The sequence below is a fragment of the Osmerus eperlanus genome, chromosome 5, assembly GCF_963692335.1.
Source record: "Osmerus eperlanus chromosome 5, fOsmEpe2.1, whole genome shotgun sequence".
In the NCBI taxonomy this organism is placed as follows: Eukaryota; Metazoa; Chordata; class Actinopteri; order Osmeriformes; family Osmeridae; genus Osmerus; species Osmerus eperlanus.
Window position 1 is genome coordinate 23493829 of NC_085022.1, and position 17206 is coordinate 23511034.

At 47.9% G+C, this 17206-nt stretch overlaps 1 protein-coding gene across 2 annotated transcripts; it reads left to right on the forward strand.

Annotated features, from left to right (window-relative positions):
- Positions 1–5259: 5259 nt before the first annotated feature.
- Positions 5260–13119, forward strand: LOC134020585 (muscarinic acetylcholine receptor M2-like). Of its 2 annotated transcripts, XM_062460743.1 has the most exons (4): positions 5260–5430; positions 11209–11443; positions 11668–12630; positions 12781–13119. In XM_062460743.1, the coding sequence occupies exons 2-4, from the start codon at positions 11270–11272 to the stop codon at positions 13090–13092; spliced, it is 1449 nt and encodes a 482-aa protein (XP_062316727.1). In that variant the 5' UTR covers positions 5260–5430; positions 11209–11269; the 3' UTR covers positions 13093–13119. The 2 variants fall into 2 exon arrangements, with proteins under 2 accessions (XP_062316727.1, XP_062316728.1); XM_062460744.1 differs by lacking the exon at positions 5260–5430 and having other exon boundaries at positions 11108–11443.
- Positions 13120–17206: the final 4087 nt, after the last annotated feature.

The window sequence follows — 17206 nt, forward strand, 5'->3', positions numbered from 1 at the left end:
GTTCTTAAAGTAATAATAATAATAATGGATTTTATTTGTATAGCACACTTTAAAATACAAAGAGGTCTCAAGGTGCTTTAACAAGATATAGATAATCACAACAACAATAGTACAAAGTAATAGAATTGCTTATAAAAGTGCAGAAAATAGGATAATATAAAATACAAAAAGATAATAAATTAAAACTAATTAATAAGATTATAGTAAGATTGAATAATATGTATTTAAAAACAGTAAATACATACTATGTATTTAATTTCGGACAGAGCAATTTAAAACAATGGATTCTAAGAACAACACAGAAAAGAAACAAAAACAGTAACCAGGACTTTAGGTGAAGGCAGAGATAAATAAGTGGGTTTTGAGGTGTGATTTAAAAGCAGCGAGGGAATCTAAGGCCCTAATGATCTCCGGGAGCTCGTTCCAGAGTCGTGGCCCCAGCGAGTGGCCAAAGGAGGGATGACATGGAGCCCTGTGTAGTTGTTTTAAAGGTTGCCATGGCTCAACCCCATCATGCTGTCTCTAAGGACCAAACTCCGCTGTGTCTCCTCTCATCTGCACGTGCTAGCACCATCAGTGTTGTATGTGTGTGTGTACTATGAGGTACATGCATTAGCAGCTTGTTTGCACCGGGATCCTAATTAAGATCCTCAAGGACAGGCCAGCCAAGTGGGACTTGTTAGCCTGTGTGTGTGTGTATGTGTGTGTACTGTACATGCTTTCTTCTGACTTTTAGTGACATGGTACCCATGAGAACAGCTGCATAGCCAGGCCCTAGGCTATATTAAGTTTGTTTTACACATCCTTACAGGTAGTCCCACTGGGGAGATCCAGAGCAGCAGGGCAGTGTAGTATGTGATCCCCACAGTGGGACCAGAGCACTAGAGCATGCTTCTGTTACAGACAAGCCTCACCACACTCTCAAACAGTCTAAACGCTTAGCTATGTTGAGATGAAGGATTCTGTCAATCATATTTGTCAGTCCTAGGCTTTGACTAAAGCCAGTCTTGGAGCTATGTTTCCGGTCTGCCAATGTTGGACCTAGTCGCCAATGTGGACATTGGTGTGCTATGATGGACCACACAGAATTCCAGGTCCCTTCCTGTCCATCTATTTGGCCATTCTGTGGTGCTGTTCTGATCCTGTACTTCCCTGTGGCTCATTACTGACCAACCTGACAGGCACCTATGTGGAGTGCTGTGTCAGCGCTGCTTATTCTTAACTCTGTATGTTTGTTTCATCATCCATTTGCACATTTTTATTTGTTATCTATTGTTGCATAACTGTATTCACCCGCTGGTCTGCATCTCTTTTGTTTCTGCAATTGTGTCTGGACCTGCTCCTCCCACGGTTTCTGGACCTTCGGGTTTCTTCCACTTTTTGTCTGAGTTTTCCTGGAAGTTTTTCCTTCTCTGATTTAGGTGCAGTTTTTTGGGCATGTGTGAAGCCCTCTGTGACATTGCTTGTAAAAATTGCTGTACAAGTTACATTTGATTTGATTTGATACACAAAAGCCACAACCCTTTGTGATTAGGACAAACCATCACTGAAGCAGTTCTCGAATCAGATCACACGTTATGTCATTATTCAAATGACCACACAGGAGATGGAAAGGGTCGGGGGAGGGGTTGGGGGGTGTAGACTGCTTGTCGTTGGTGGAACACAGATTCAAGTAAAGTGTTATCAGTAAAGGGGCCTGCTATGTGGTGAAACACATCAGTAAAGAGGCGTGCTATGTGGTGAAACACATCAGTAAAGGGGCCTGCTATGTGGTGAAACACATCAGTAAAGGGGCCTGCTATGTGGTGAAACACTGTCACCTACTGGTGGGTGTCTAGTTTTTTCAACAAGCAGAAGGAAGTGTATGTCCTCCTATCCTACACACCAGCTTGGGTTCATCAAGTTGCCAGGATACCAACTCGTCTGTTCTGAAGCTGAGGAGTGGCATGGGTCCAGGTGGCACTGGGTGTACTAATCTTTCAGGTTTTTCATTCTATGATTTCAGTTTAGATCCTACACCTTCCTTTCACTGGCTCAGTCATAGGATATGATGGAAGAAACTCAAAAGCAGTTGCTATGACCAAAGTCCCCCCCTGGTGGCAGTCTAGTGACAGGACTGCAGGAGTGACAGGACTGCAGGAGTGACAGGACTGCAGGAGTGACAGGACTGCAGGACTGACAGGACTGCAGGACTGACAGGACTGCAGGAGTGACAGGACTGCAGGAGTGACAGGACTGCAGGACTGACAGGACTGCAGGAGTGACAGGACTGCAGGACTGACAGGACTGCAGGAGTGTCGCTGACTGACAGGACTGCAGGAGTGTCGCTGACTGCTCACCATACAATCTAATATGTTTACTCTTTGTAAGTGACTATTATTAGAGGTATAAAATACTGAATTACAAGGAAAAGGAAGGTAGGCTGCTGATGTGTGTCCTCAGAGCGGCACAGTTAGTGAGTTGCCTGTCAGATATAGTGTGTGGTAGTGTATATGTGGTACATCTGTGTTTACACATCTGGGCCCTACAGAGTGTTTTTTTTGTTAGCCCCCAGGGGGTTCGCTGCACACACCCCCTTACTGCTCCTTCACTTCTCCTTCACAAGCTTCAAAAGGAATCTGGTCTGAGAGGACATAGTACTATAGACCTTCTGGTACATCACACACATCTTCACAGCTCTGCACACTGTTCATGGGAGGGGAAAGCTGTGTGTGAGAGATAAAGAGAGAGTGAGAGAGAGAGAGAGAGAGAGAGAGAGAGAGATAAAGAGAGAGTGAGAGAGACAGAAAGAGAAGCAAAGAGTGCGTTAAGGAGGGTGGCTTTTGTCACTCATGATTGTTTGTTGTCTACGTACCTCCAGGCTGTGGAGTTTGTATATATGTTTTCCGCTCAGGAAACACATTCACTTCATGCACGTTACTGGGCCTGGAGTGTGTGACTCCATTGAGGAATCTGTTCAAAGCTGCACTATCAGATAGTCTGTTCAGAGCTGCACTATCAGATAGACCTTCTGGCTCCACTGAAGAGTACTAAAGAGAATAATATACTCACTGTACTAGAATGTTCTAGAAAACTCAGGGAAGCTGACCGTAACCAGAGACTTGACACAGGGATACACTCCCTAAAATAATTGATGCATGTCAACCATACGTGTATACAATATAAATGTATGGACTGTTTATGTACAGTAGCCTAAGTATTTTACGTGAATGTATGAACATTGCATGTAAGATAAGTTATTCCTTTATTCGTCCCACAATGGGGACATTCGGGCATTGCAGCAGCAAAGTGGACAGAAGTATACATACTATTTACAAAGTTAGTACGAGATATTATAAAAAAAGATATAAAAAAGATAACACCAGTTGCATATGGAGACCAAATTAAAATATATAAACTCTACATGGGAGTACTGTACATGTGTTTCTTATACATGTATGTACTGTACATGTATCTACTCCACATAGGTCTACTTTAGCATGGCAACACTCCCAGTCTAGACCGGGTCATTTCTAGAGTAACTACTATGTTTATTATGTCACCCCAGTGGGAAAGACACATCACTTATGCTAACTGAGACAAAGTCCCTCATTGAGTCTAACCCTAACCCTAACCCTCTGCTTGTGTTTCACCTCATTGAGTCTAACCCTAACCCTCTGCTTGTGTTTCACCTAAATCAATTTTCTTTCTTCCTGTGTTGTTCGTCTCTTGTATTTTAGCATCATGTATGTGGACCAACGTGTAGTGTTTCTACAGGACTGTCTGTGGAGGTTCAGAGTGTTCACATCCCAGTGGGATGTTGCCCATTTGCCCATTTGAAGGACAGCGTGGGACCTCCAGCCCGAGTCTGCCAGCAGCAGCCTGCCATCAGCAACAGCCTGCCAGCAGCAGCAGCCTGCCAGCAGCAGCAGCCTGCCAGCAACAGCTTGCCAGCAGCCTGCCAGCAACAGCCTGCCAGCAGCCTGCCAGCAGCCTTCCAGCAGCCTGCCAGCAACAGCCTGCCAGCAGCAGCAGCCTGCCAGCAGCAGCCTGCCAGCAACAGCCTGCCAGCAGCCTGCCATCAGCAACAGCCTGCCAGCAGCCTGCCAGCAGCCTGCCATCAGCAACAGCCTGCCATCAGCAACAGCCTGCCAGCAGCCTGCCAGCAGCAGCCTGCCAGCAGCAGCAGCCTGCCAGCAACAGCCTGCCAGCAGAAGCCTGCCAGCCACAGCCTGCCAGCAGCAGCCTGCCAGCAACAGCCTGCCAGCAGAAACAGCCTACCAGCAACAGCCTGCCAGCAGTCTTCCATTAGCAACAGCCTGCCAGCAACAGCAGCCTGCCAGCAGCAGCAGCCTGCCAGCAGCAGCAAACCTAATTACCTCTGAAGGACCTCTTCACCTGTACTGTAGGACTTCTCTCCTGGGTCAGCTGTGGTTAGTAATGTAGTCTGCATGTTAAACTGTACCAAGACAGTCAGCATAGCTATTCAAACCTAATATACTTGAGCAAATCCCAGTTGGGATCTCAATGATGTAGCCAGGCAAGGACATGAGAATTTGATTGGCCCTCTTCATCACCCTCTTGTGCGCAGTGGTCTCTGTGCCAGTGCTCTCTCTAGTAATTCCATCAGAGGAAGGTCATGCCCAGACTGGGGCTGTGGACGTCACCTGAAGGTCACCATGACAGAGTTTGAAAGGTCAGCTTCCTGCAGCAACAGATTCAGGGTGGAGATCTGTGTCTCACATCACTCAGTAATCGTAATAGCAGTTTAAAGTATGTGTACTCAAGTTCCAATAGTGATATTGAACTCAGACGAGAGAAAATTAGCTGGTTTATTAAGTCATTTAGCAGACACTCTTATCCAGAGCAGGTTTAGATTCTTCCAGTTTTGCTGCATTTTGTCACAGAGAGCAAACAGAACCATCTGGCCCTCTTTCCCATAGACATATATACATGTCTATGCTCTTTCCCTTCCCTGCACTGTTAAAGTCAGTAAACTGTAGACTGAACTATTCATATTCCACAGTATATAAACAAATCATCAGCTTGACGCCAAGGAAGCCAACCGAATAATACAAACTTATGACCACTTATAAATAAATATTGAGACTCAATGTATTCAAGGACACCAACTAATCAAGTTGAAAATAATGATTATATCACATATTTTGGTACCAAGGGACTGGGAGTTCTTCAATGTCATAAATCCATGGGGTGCAGTCGTGCTCCGTTCACTCTCTCCTCCTACCCACCTCTCTCGCGCGCTCTTACACAAACAAACACCCGTGCGCAAGTTGTTGCAAGACATCGCTCAGTCTCGATTATTTTATCCCAAAGAGCTATAGAGACGTTCACATCAAACTGCAGCTCGTCGGACACCACAACGGACATTGAGAGTAATATGGACACAAGTCATTCACACCATAATTCTTGCACGTCGGTTAGAATAAGGTAAGCTATTTTTTTTGTAATTATCTACAACAAACCAGCTTTTAACTTAAACTTGGGTAGAAGTTTGACATTGCGTCATAGACTCTACTCCTAGATTAGGTGACCTCAACTAGCCTAAGTATTTTAAAAATCTATTCTAGCCTGTTTTCCCTGAGTTTCATGACGATTAAACATTTTATAAATGTTTTGTTAGCCGCGGTTGTTTTAAGGCACTTTGGGCGCCCTACAATTTCCAAAACTGTTTTAATCAGTGATGTGGTTTACACCCCACATGTTTCTGATGGTTCACTGGTGTGCGAGCTCGGTCATTGTTCTCTTCTTCTCAAGTGAATGCTGCTGTTATGTTGCAACACAACGTCCCCCAGGCGCACTTCTCTGGATAATCATGTTCAACCATTCCATCCTCTACCCAACCCACTAGCTTGCTTTATGGATCATATGTCGAGAACTGAAGACTCCCATTGTACATCAGCCACCATCTCCTCCAGGTGCTCACTCAAATATGCAAAAACTGGATATTCTCTGTATTACATTACACACTGGAGAAATTGTGATGATATTAACTAACAAATTGCTGAAATTAAATGATATTGATAGTAAATGACATGGTCTACAGGACATCCAGCAATATTCATGTACTCCATGCCATTATAGTGCAGTAATTGATACTCCTCTCCTCAGAGTGGTCAGACTGGTCTGGGGTGCCTGTAGTTAACTTGGGATCCCTGGTATCTGTTCTCAAGGATTCCCCCAGCAATTTACTGTCTGTTTACTGTCTGTATGTTCACAGGGGAAATTTGATTTCAGACAGACTCCTCCATGAAAATTGTGCATTGAAAATTTGATTATGTTTCTTTTTCTCATTAACTCTCCTGCTGCTCTTCTAGCTGCAGTGGTGGAGATACCCTTCTCTTATCTCTCTCTCTCTCTCTCTCTCCCTCCCACCCTCTCCTTCTCTTTCCGCTGCTCTGCTCTCCGAGCACAGTTGAGCACAGTTGAGCACAGTTGAGCACAGTCTAGTACCGTGTTGTCAGGCTGGTTGTGACTCAGCTGCTCCCTGAGCTGCCAGGCTGCTTGATGCCTGTATTTGATGCCTGTATTTGATGCCTGTATTTGATGCCTGTATTTGATGCCTGTATTTGTATTTATGCCTGCATTTCTCTGTGCTCCATTGCACTCCTGTGGTGGGGCCAGAGCACAGAGGGCTGTGAAATGTCCCACTCCTCCTTCTCAGAAGATCATAGCAACCAGTAGTGAATATTCCAGGCTGGTGCCAGGGCGTTCATTAGGGCAGGCAGTCTGTGTGTGTACACAGTGCAGAACCATGTCAGACACTGATTACCTCATTATTATAAACACACACAAGCACACACAGCTAGTAAACATACACATTCTCTCTCCGTCTCTCTCTGTCTCTCTCTCTCGTTCACTCTCTCTTTATGTCTCTCCTACTCACACACACATACATACACACACACTCACCTGCACACAAACACATGCATGCACACACTCCAAGGTGTAATATAATAGATATCCAGGTTATCACTTGGCACTTTGTTGGCGCCTCAGTCACACTGTTAGATTGAATGTCACAGGTAACTACTGGTCATCTGTTGTCACCCCAGGGGTCGTCAAAGAAGCAAAACATCTCAGAGTGACACATACACAGTGGAAGGCAGACACATGGATAGACGGATGAGGGGAAGAGACCGAGGGGCCAGTAGGCAGGCGAGCAGCCAGTCCCCCAGTCAAGGAAACAGTGTGTGTTGTCCAGATACAGTGCCATGCATGACTGCCCGCAATTCCAGTAAGCAAGATGTTATTGGTGAGGGGGATGGGTTTGGGTTAGGGTTAGGTCATAGCAGGTCCTTGTCTGAACTCCCCAACTCAATCCAGACTCACTGCTGATCTGAAGGGAACTCTTAATAGGCTGTTTGGGTGGGTCATGATTCGGTTATAAGGGCAGGAGGGGAAGGCCACCTGCTCTGGTTCTTAAGGGCAGGAGGGGAAGGCCTCCTATTCTGGTTCTTAAGGGCAGGAGGGGAAGGCCTCCTGCTCTGGTTCTTAAGGGCAGGATGGGAAGGCCTCCTGCTCTGGTTCTTAAGGGCAGGATGGGAAGGCCTCCTGCTCTGGTTCTTAAGGGCAGGAGGGGAAGGCCTCCTGCTCTGGTTCTTAAGGGCAGGAGGGGAAGGCCTCCTGCTCTGGTTCTTAAGGGCAGGAGGGGAAGGCCTACTGCTCTGGTTCTTAAGGGCAGGAGGGGAAGGCCTCCTGCTCTGGTTCTTAAGGGCAGGAGGGGAAGGCCTACTGCTCTGGTTCTTAAGGGCAGGAGGGGAAGGCTTCCTGCTCTGGTTCTTAAGGGCAGGAGAGGAAGGCCTCCTGCTCTGGTTCTTAAGGGCAGGAGGGGAAGGCCTCCTGCTCTGGTTCTTAAGGGCAGGAGGGGAAGGCCTCCTGCTCTGGTTCTTAAGGGCAGGAGGGGAAGGCCTCCTGCTCTGGTTCTTAAGGGCAGGAGGGGAAGGCCTCCTGCTCTGGTTCTTAAGGGCAGGAGGGGAAGGCCTACTGCTCTGGTTCTTAAGGGCAGGAGGGGAAGGCCTCCTGCTCTGGTTCTTAAGGGCAGGAGGGGAAGGCCTACTGCTCTGGTTCTTAAGGGCAGGAGGGGAAGGCCTCCTGCTCTGGTTCTTAAGGGCAGGAGGGGAAGGCCTCCTGCTCTGGTTCTTAAGGGCAGGAGGGGAAGGCCTCCTGCTCTGGTTCTTGGAATGTAAACCATGCACCCCCCCCCCCCATAGTTATGTCATAGTTACACGGTTATGCTTCGTGAATGTGTGCCACAAAATATGCAGTATTGAGACGAACATACACACACGCATACACCTCCACATTCCGCAACACGAACACAGTCACATACATGTAAGACACACAGAGAAGGCCCTGCTGCTGAGGTTTGGGTAGAGCTACAGGAAGCAGTCACACTGGGTTTCTGAGGACTAGTTCCTTGGTAATAAGGTTTGAGCCGGCTGAGCACACAGAGGAAGCAGCCTTCAGGTACGATGTTATCACCAACCTAATGGACCATCAGCAACACACGCCCCCACGAGTCTCCGTCTCAGGCTCTCCTGAGTGTCTCTCCATTGATTTTCTGATCAGAACAAATGATATAATCTTGTTTCTCCGACCAACTATGATGTGGGTTGATGGTGCTTCTCAGTCGTGTGGCTGCTACTAGTTCACTGTCTGAGTGTCTGAGTGTCTGAGTGTGGCCCTCTGGGAGTGGAGCTGCTGTGTGTCTGCTTGCTGTCAGGTAATGTGTGTCTGTGTTCAGTGAACAGGCTGAAGGCGTGAGCAACAGATGTATTGGTACTGAGGAAGAGGTGATGAGGGTGGATTAGTCAACCAACTAAGGACATAGTGAGAGCAAAGGATTGTTTCATCTCCACAGACGGTCATTGGTGTCCTGTTTCTTAGTGGGCCGGAAAGCAGGGCCGCCCCTGATAACCAATCTCTGGCCAGAGGAGAGGATGTGTTGTAGCCGTGGCGACAGGGACGTCTATCAGAGTCAGTCTTCATGTCTGGCTCACACCACTCTACGGCCTCACCACTCAGAAACCAGTTCTGGGATGTTCTGGTAGCTCACCCCATCAACATGGGGGCCCAAAAACGTAATAAAAATGATTCCACCTTGAAGCGTTGCCTGTTTCTTGGTTAATGGCTGTTGGAGTTTTGTGAACATTCTTCTCAGGGGCCCGCTGGATTAGCGGTGCAGTTTGACATTCCTCACTTGGCTCTTGTCCCTGATTAACTGTACACTCAACTGTCACGTTATGACTTTGCAGGGGACCGCAACATGCAAATGAGGCCTTCCTTTGTGAGGAGAGACTGGCCTGGTTACATAATCATACATGACCTGTGAGGTCACATGAGGCCTTCCTTTGTGAGGAGAGACTGGCCTGGTTACATAATCATACATGACCTGTGAGGTCACATGAGGCCTTCCTTTGTGAGGAGAGACTGGCCTGGTTACATAATCATACATGACCTGTGAGGTCACATGAGGCCTTCCTTTGTGAGGAGAGACTGGCCTGGTTACATAATCATACATGACCTGTGAGGTCACATGAGGCCTTCCTTTGTGAGGAGAGACTGGCCTGGTTACATAATCATACATGACCTGTGAGGTCACATGAGGCCTTCCTTTGTGAGGAGAGACTGGCCTGGTTACATAATCATACATGACCTGTGAGGTCACATGAGGCCTTCCTTTGTGAGGAGAGACTGGCCTGGTTACATAATCATACATGACCTGTGAGGTCACATGAGGCCTTCCTTTGTGAGGAGAGACTGGCCTGGTTACATAATCATACATGACCTGTGAGGTCACATGAGGCCTTCCTTTGTGAGGAGAGACTGGCCTGGTTACATAATCATACATGACCTGTGAGGTCACATCCTGTTCAGGGTGGTGCCTCCAGGTCATCGCAGGGCCACAGGAGCCAAAACTTCCTGGCCGGGACGTGGCGTAGCTCAGATACCTCCAGACCTGAGGGAGGAGCCAAGTCACAGAATGAGAGGAATGATTAATGACCAGTGCTGGATGTGTGTTCAGGCCCATGCTGTAGCTCCAAAACAGCAACACTTCAGCAGGCAACACAGTGGAACTGACCCAGTGCTGCTTGTCTTCCTGTTTGGGTAAATAGTTCAGATGAGTAGAACAGAACACCATGATCACTGATATCAACATGAGGGACTCTGGGAGGGACTAGAAAGGGCATGTTTGCTCACCTGGTACCTTAACACCTGGTCAAAGACACACACACACACCCCTTCTCATAGTGTTGACATCAGGCATTACAAAGGAACTAGGGTTAGCAGCAGCTGTCACTCCATTAGAAGGATAACAAGAGACAAAACACACACTCACACACACACATCCACACACACGCACACACCCACACACACACACACACGCACACACCCACATGCATCCACACACACGCACACACCCACATGCATCCACACACACGCACACACACACATGCATTCACACACACACACACACACACACACACACACACACAGGCATCCACACACACGCACGCATTCACACACACACACCCACAGGCATCCACACACACGCACACACCCACAGGCATCCACACACACGCACACACACACATGCATTCACACACACACACACACAGGCATCCACACACACGCACGCATTCACACACACACACCCACAGGCATCCACACACACGCACACACACACATGCATTCACACACACACACACACCCACATGCATCCACACACACGCACACACCCACAGGCATCCACACACACGCACACACCCACATGCATTCACACACACACACCCACAGGCATCCACACACACGCACACACACACATGCATTCACACACACACACACACCCACAGGCATCCACACACACGCATACACACACATGCATTCACACACACACACCCACATGCATCCACACACACGCACACACCCACATGCATTCACACACACACACACACCCACAGGCATCCACACACACGCACACACACACATGCATTCACACACACACACACACATGCATTCACACACACACACACACCCACAGGCATCCACACACACGCACACACACACATGCATTCACACACACACACCCACATGCATTCACACGCACACACCCACATGCATTCACACACACCACAATCTTGTGTCCCTAACCCTAACCTTCCAGGGGGAATACAATCCTAAAATATATCCTATTTTGATTCCCAGGTTGTATCGCTGAGTCCTAAACCTTTGTGTGCAGCAGTCTCTGAAAAGGAGAAACAAGGCCATGGAGATTTTCAACTCCACCCTCTCAAGCAACCTCAGCCACAGTGTTAATGTGAGCGGAACGTTGCGCCCAAGTCCCTACACCACGGTGGAGATGGTTGTCATCGTCCTGGTGGCTGGGTCCCTCAGCTTGGTCACAGCCACAGGGAACATCCTGGTCATGCTCTCTATCAAGGTCAGTTCAGGATGTTTCTGCGCCAGGTGTTTCAGCCTGCGAGAGAGGTTAGATCTTGTCAGCAAGATCATAGACATATCATAGACATATATACATGTATATATGTCTATGAGCAGGATCACTGATGGGATTTATTCATAAATTCTGTGATGTCATCAATTTATAATACATTGTTCCTGCAGATTCTTATGAACGAATATCCTTCACCCTCCCTTTCATTTTAGGTAAACAGGAACTTGCAGACCGTCAATAACTATTTCCTGTTTTCGCTGGCTTGTGCCGACCTCATCATTGGCCTGGGCTCAATGAATCTCTACACTCTTTATATCGTGATGGGCCACTGGCCCCTGGGCCCTGTAGTGTGTGACCTGTGGTTGGCTGTGGACTATGTCGTTAGCAATGCATCTGTCATGAACCTGCTCATCATCAGCTTCGACCGCTACTTCTGTGTGACCAAGCCTCTGAGCTACCCAGCGAGGCGCAGCACCAAGATGGCGGGTCTGATGATAGCTGCGGCCTGGGTTCTGTCCTTCATCCTCTGGGCGCCCGCCATCTTGTTCTGGCAGTTTGTCGTAGGCGGCCGGACAGTGCCACCTGGCCAGTGCTACATCCAGTTCTTCTCCAACGCCGCTGTGACCTTTGGCACGGCCATCGCGGCGTTCTACCTGCCGGTCGGGATCATGATCGCCCTCTACTGGCGCATCTCCCGGGCCAGTCGCAGCCGTGTGAGGAAAAGCAGAAGGAAGCCCTCGGGAACCAGCTTAGGTGAAGGCCTGTCACAGAGCCAGGATGATGGGGGTGAGGTCCAGCCCAACAACTGCACCATGACCGGGGATGAGGAAGAGGAGGGTGAAGATAGAGGGAAGGAAAGAGAGATGGTGCAGCGCCAGCCGAATAGCAGAGGTCTGAGGCGTTTGGAAGGAGTGGAAACTAGAGAAAGCTCCACCAATGAAAGCTCCACCACAGTCAGCATCCCCATGTCGTCCAATCACAGGGAAGAAGAGAACACCTTCCAGCAGGGGCTGAACGGCAAGACCAAGCCAAAGCAAGCTCAGAGGTCTACTCAGAACCCAGGTTCTGGATGTGGTTCCTCTCTCACAGACCCCTCCCAGACTGGACCCAGAACTAAGACAGACTCTGCCCCCGCCAATGAGAAGCAAAACCTGGTTACACGGACACTGCTCAAGGTGACCAATCATGATGAACACAAGAGATATAGACATGAATTATAGAATCATATAGGAAGGCTAATTTTGATGTCAAATAAAGAACTAATCTACATTTAATGTATTCATAAAATGTAAGATTTTTTTTTTTACTGATGATTCCTCCTTTAGGTAACGAATCAGAGGTCAAACAGGAAGGTTAAGAAGAGGGGGACACCTTCCCGGGAGAAGAAGGTGACTCGCACCATCATGGCCATCCTGGTGGCGTTTGTGGCCACGTGGACACCCTACAACGTGATGGTGCTGATCAACACCTTCTGCTCGGCCTGCATCCCCAGCTCTTTGTGGACCATCGGCTACTGGCTGTGCTACATCAACAGCACCATCAACCCCGCATGCTACGCGCTCTGCAATACAACCTTCAAGAACACCTTCAGACAGCTGCTGCTGTGCCAGTATAGGAACATCCGTACTGCCCGGTGAGGGCGTGGCAGGGGGGTGGGGCGGAGCATGACAAGGGGAGGAGGTGGGGTGGGGCATGGTAGGGGGAGGAGGAGGTGGGGCATTGTAGGGGGGGGAGGAGGTGGGGTGGGGCATGGTAGGGGGAGGAGGAGGTGGGGCATGGTAGGGGGAAGAGGTGGGGTGGGGCATGGTAGGGGGAAGAGGTGGGGTGGGGCATGGTAGGGGGAGGAGGTGGGGTGGGGCATTGTAGGGGGAGGAGGTGGGGTGGGGCATGGTAGGGGGAGGAGGAGGTGGGGTGGGGCATGGTAGGGGGAGGAGGAGGTGGGGTGGGGCATGGTAGGGGGAGGAGGAGGAGGAGGTGGGGCATGGTAGGGGGAGGAGGTGGGGCATGGCAGGGGGGGGAGGAGGTGGGGCGGGGCAGGGGGAGGAGGAGGGTAGAAGGGTAGAGGACGGGGACAAGGTAGGGGTGAGGCCTCTACCTGGGGCTGGGGTGGGGTGGGGTGAGATAACGTGTTCTTTAGATTCAATGTCAGCACTACCCTTCCAAGACAATCCATTTTCTCTATGGACTGAGTCAGTGTTTATGTGTGAATATTGTGTAGATGTTTCTGTGGCGTTGGGGGTGGCGTCAGGGCTGTCCTAATGCAAGTCAGTGGTTGGTTATACAGCTGAGAGAATTGGGGCTTCAAGATAGCTTTTCAGACAGTAACTTTTGTTGTTGTCGTGTTGACACTGATAAATAGTTTAGACATTACTCCCCTTAGTAAATATTCCTTTGGGACTAGTAATGCCAATATTGGAATTAAAATGCGTGTGAGAAATTGTGTGTGTGTATTTTCTATGGTAGGATAAAGCAATATCATACTGTAGCAAATCTTCCTCCCTCCTCCCTCCTCCCTCTGTCTTGCTCATGTCTATATCAGTTGATTTAAACACAGCTGTAACCATTTAATGTGTTGAGAATAAAATATAGAGAGAGAAACTGCCTCGCCCTCTGTCCAGCCATGCAGCTTTATTCACAGCACTTATACCACCTGAGGTAACATACACAGAAAAACTAAAACTCACTGGTCAGGTCTAGTTTTGTTTTTTTACCAGACATCCTCCACTACATGAGTAGCATGTTTTCGACCAGGCCCCCTGGTCAGTGCCAGACTGACCAGGCCCCCTGGTCAGTGCCAGACTGACCCAGTCAGAGAGGGTGAATTCTGGGCAGCTGGCTACAGTGGTAGGCCTCAGCACAGAGAGCCATCGAGGATCAGGGCCATTTGAGATGCAGGACTGGTGCCCCAGACATGACATGTGAATTAGCCAGGCCTAACAACATATCATCTAACCATGGAGAAAGGGCCTAAAGTAGACTGTTATTGCTTAGATGATTAAGTAGTGTTAGTGTTAGGAACATCACATACTGAGGAGTTGTCTGGGGGAGAAGAGCTTTGTGCTTGTGTTCATTAAAGGTAAAAAATAAAATAAAAAAAACCTTTCCAGAGTTCTTATTGTTTCATTTACATGTATTCATTTAGCAGATGCTTTTATCCAAAGCGACTTCCAAGAGAAAGCTTTACAAAGTGCATAGGTCACTGATAACAACAAGATAGCCCCAAAAACATTGCGGGTAGCCAAAACCTGAAGCACATATTGTGAACAACCAAAATAAGTGCCAAAGGGAAGAACCACAAGAGCATTTAGTTAAACAAGTTACAATTAAACAACATTAATCGCTATAAGTGCAAGTGTACCTGTAGAAAAGCAAGCAACAGTAAAACATATTTCAACAATTTAAATCAGTTACCACTAACCAACAAGAGCAGCAAGGCTCTAAGCAAGAGTCATTGTGATCCTTGAGGAAACTAACATGGGGTCCAGCAAACCATTCCTAAGTACCGTTGTACTCCCGGAACAAGTGTGTCTTGAGCCTTTTCTTGAAGGTAGGGAGACAGTCAGTGTCTCTGATGGATGTGGGGAGTTGGTTCCACCACTAGGGGGCCAGACAGGAGAAAAGCTTGTGTTGGGACCGGGCGGTCTTGAGCGGTGGGACCACCAGGCAGTTGTCTGAAGAAGACCGTAGTTGGCGGGTGGGGGTGTAAGGCTGGAGGAGAGACTTGATGTAGTCGGGTGCAGTCCCGTTCACTGCTCGGAAGGTCAGTACCAGGGTCTTGAATCTGATGCGGGCCGTGATGGGTAGCCAGTGGAGGGAGATGAGGAGCGGGGTACATGGAGCGTCTGGGTAGATTGTAGACCAGGCGGGCCGCCGCGTTCTGAATCCTCTGGAGAGGGCGGGTTGCGCATGCTGGGAGACCGGCGAGCAGCGAGTTGCAGTAGTCCAACTTGGAGAGGACAAGTGCTTGGACTAGCAGCTGGGTGGAGTGCTCAGTTTCAGTCACATTGGATGATTTGAACCTTCACACTTTAGTGACAAACAACAACCGGAATATTGCCGCAGCAACAGCAAGACCTCTACAACTGTCCCAGCTGCTGAGTCCTGGAGGCCTCTTCTGGTAAGCACAAAAACACTACTCTACAGGTGGCCAACCACCTGTATTATATATATGATGTCTGTATTATTAACCCTTGTGTTATCTTCGGGTCATTCTGACCCATCAGTCATTGTGACCCACCGTCGTATTGCGACAACTTTACCGCATACCAAAACAAAGTGAATCATTTTCTTTTAACCGTTGGGCTGTCTCAGACCCCCCACATTGCGACGGTTAAAAGAAAATTATTTTTATTTGTTTTTGTATTGGGTAAAATTGGGTAAACACAACGATGGTTCGTTATGAACCTTTGGGTATGTGACCCGAAGGCAGCACAAGGGTTAAATTGATTGGTTCTCTTACTTTGGGTATGCATATTCAGTCAATTCGTTTTTTTTTTACCATCACCAGAAACTCCTCACACCAAGCTTGCGTCTCCTGTGCAGGGCGCAGGGCGCATGTTAGTGTTAGGCTTGTTGTAGGAGTGTAGGAGTGAATACGCGGCTCATTGGCTACTCCCAGGAAAGCACTTTTAATGTCCCTTCCACCTCCACTATATACTTGTCCACGCCCAGAGTTTCTGCGCTGATTAACAGAGTAATGGTTAGCCGTAACCCTAACCCAGAGGAAGGGGCTCCACCAGTGGACAGCTATGGAAACATCCTGCCCCCTAGTGGCTTTAAAGTGGAACTTCTATGTATTTATCAAACTGAATGCAAGAGTATATTTGTTCATAACTTTAAGTGTTTGTGTACGTGTGTGTATGTGTGTGTGAGTGTGTGTGTGTGAGTGTGTGTATATCTGTGTGTGTGTGTTATGAAGGCAGAGACGTGTCTGCCTGCGTGTCTGCCTGCTTGACTGCCTGTATGTCTGCCAACCTGCTTGCCTGTTTGTCTGCCTGTCCGTCTCTAGGGGTCACCAACACGGTGCCCGCGGGCAACCCTAACCCTAACAACTTCAGCGTTCATGGGGAGAACTGGCGTGATTTGCACTTCAGGGCCACCGTATAGAAGTGATCATCTGAAAACTTAAACAATTGCTGAGATTAATAGAAATAAAGTGTTGAATATTTCCCACCTTGTTAAGTAATTGTTGGTAGTTATTGTGAGAAATCATTAACATGATCAGTGTCTTCACATAGATTAGTATCATAAATCATTAATAATAATATATGACTAAAGGTAAACTGAGCAAATTTGTTATTTTAGAAGAGTGTATCAAACTGGTAGCCGTTCATATGACTCAGTACCCATGAAGTAGCTCTCAGTTTCAAAAAGGTTGGTGACCCTGACTGTCACACTGTCTGTCTACCTATCACACTGTCTGTCTACCTATCACACTGTCTGTCTACCTATCACACTGTCTGTCTACCTATCACACTGTCTGTCTACCTATCACACTGTCTGTCTACCTATCAAATAGTCTTTCTGTTGTTCTGTCCATCTGCAGCTCACATTAAAGGCCTTTTAGACCATTGCCATCCTGACTTTAGCCATTCACTGTAATATTAAGTTTTATCAGTTCATGTAAATAGAATACAATGGAAAACAAAATAATAGAGCAGTGTACCTCAGGTATTGGTTGAACATTTAGTATGAAATGGACATAGTAAAAAGTAAAAACATGAATCTTTGGCAGTGTCGTTTTGAAAAGCT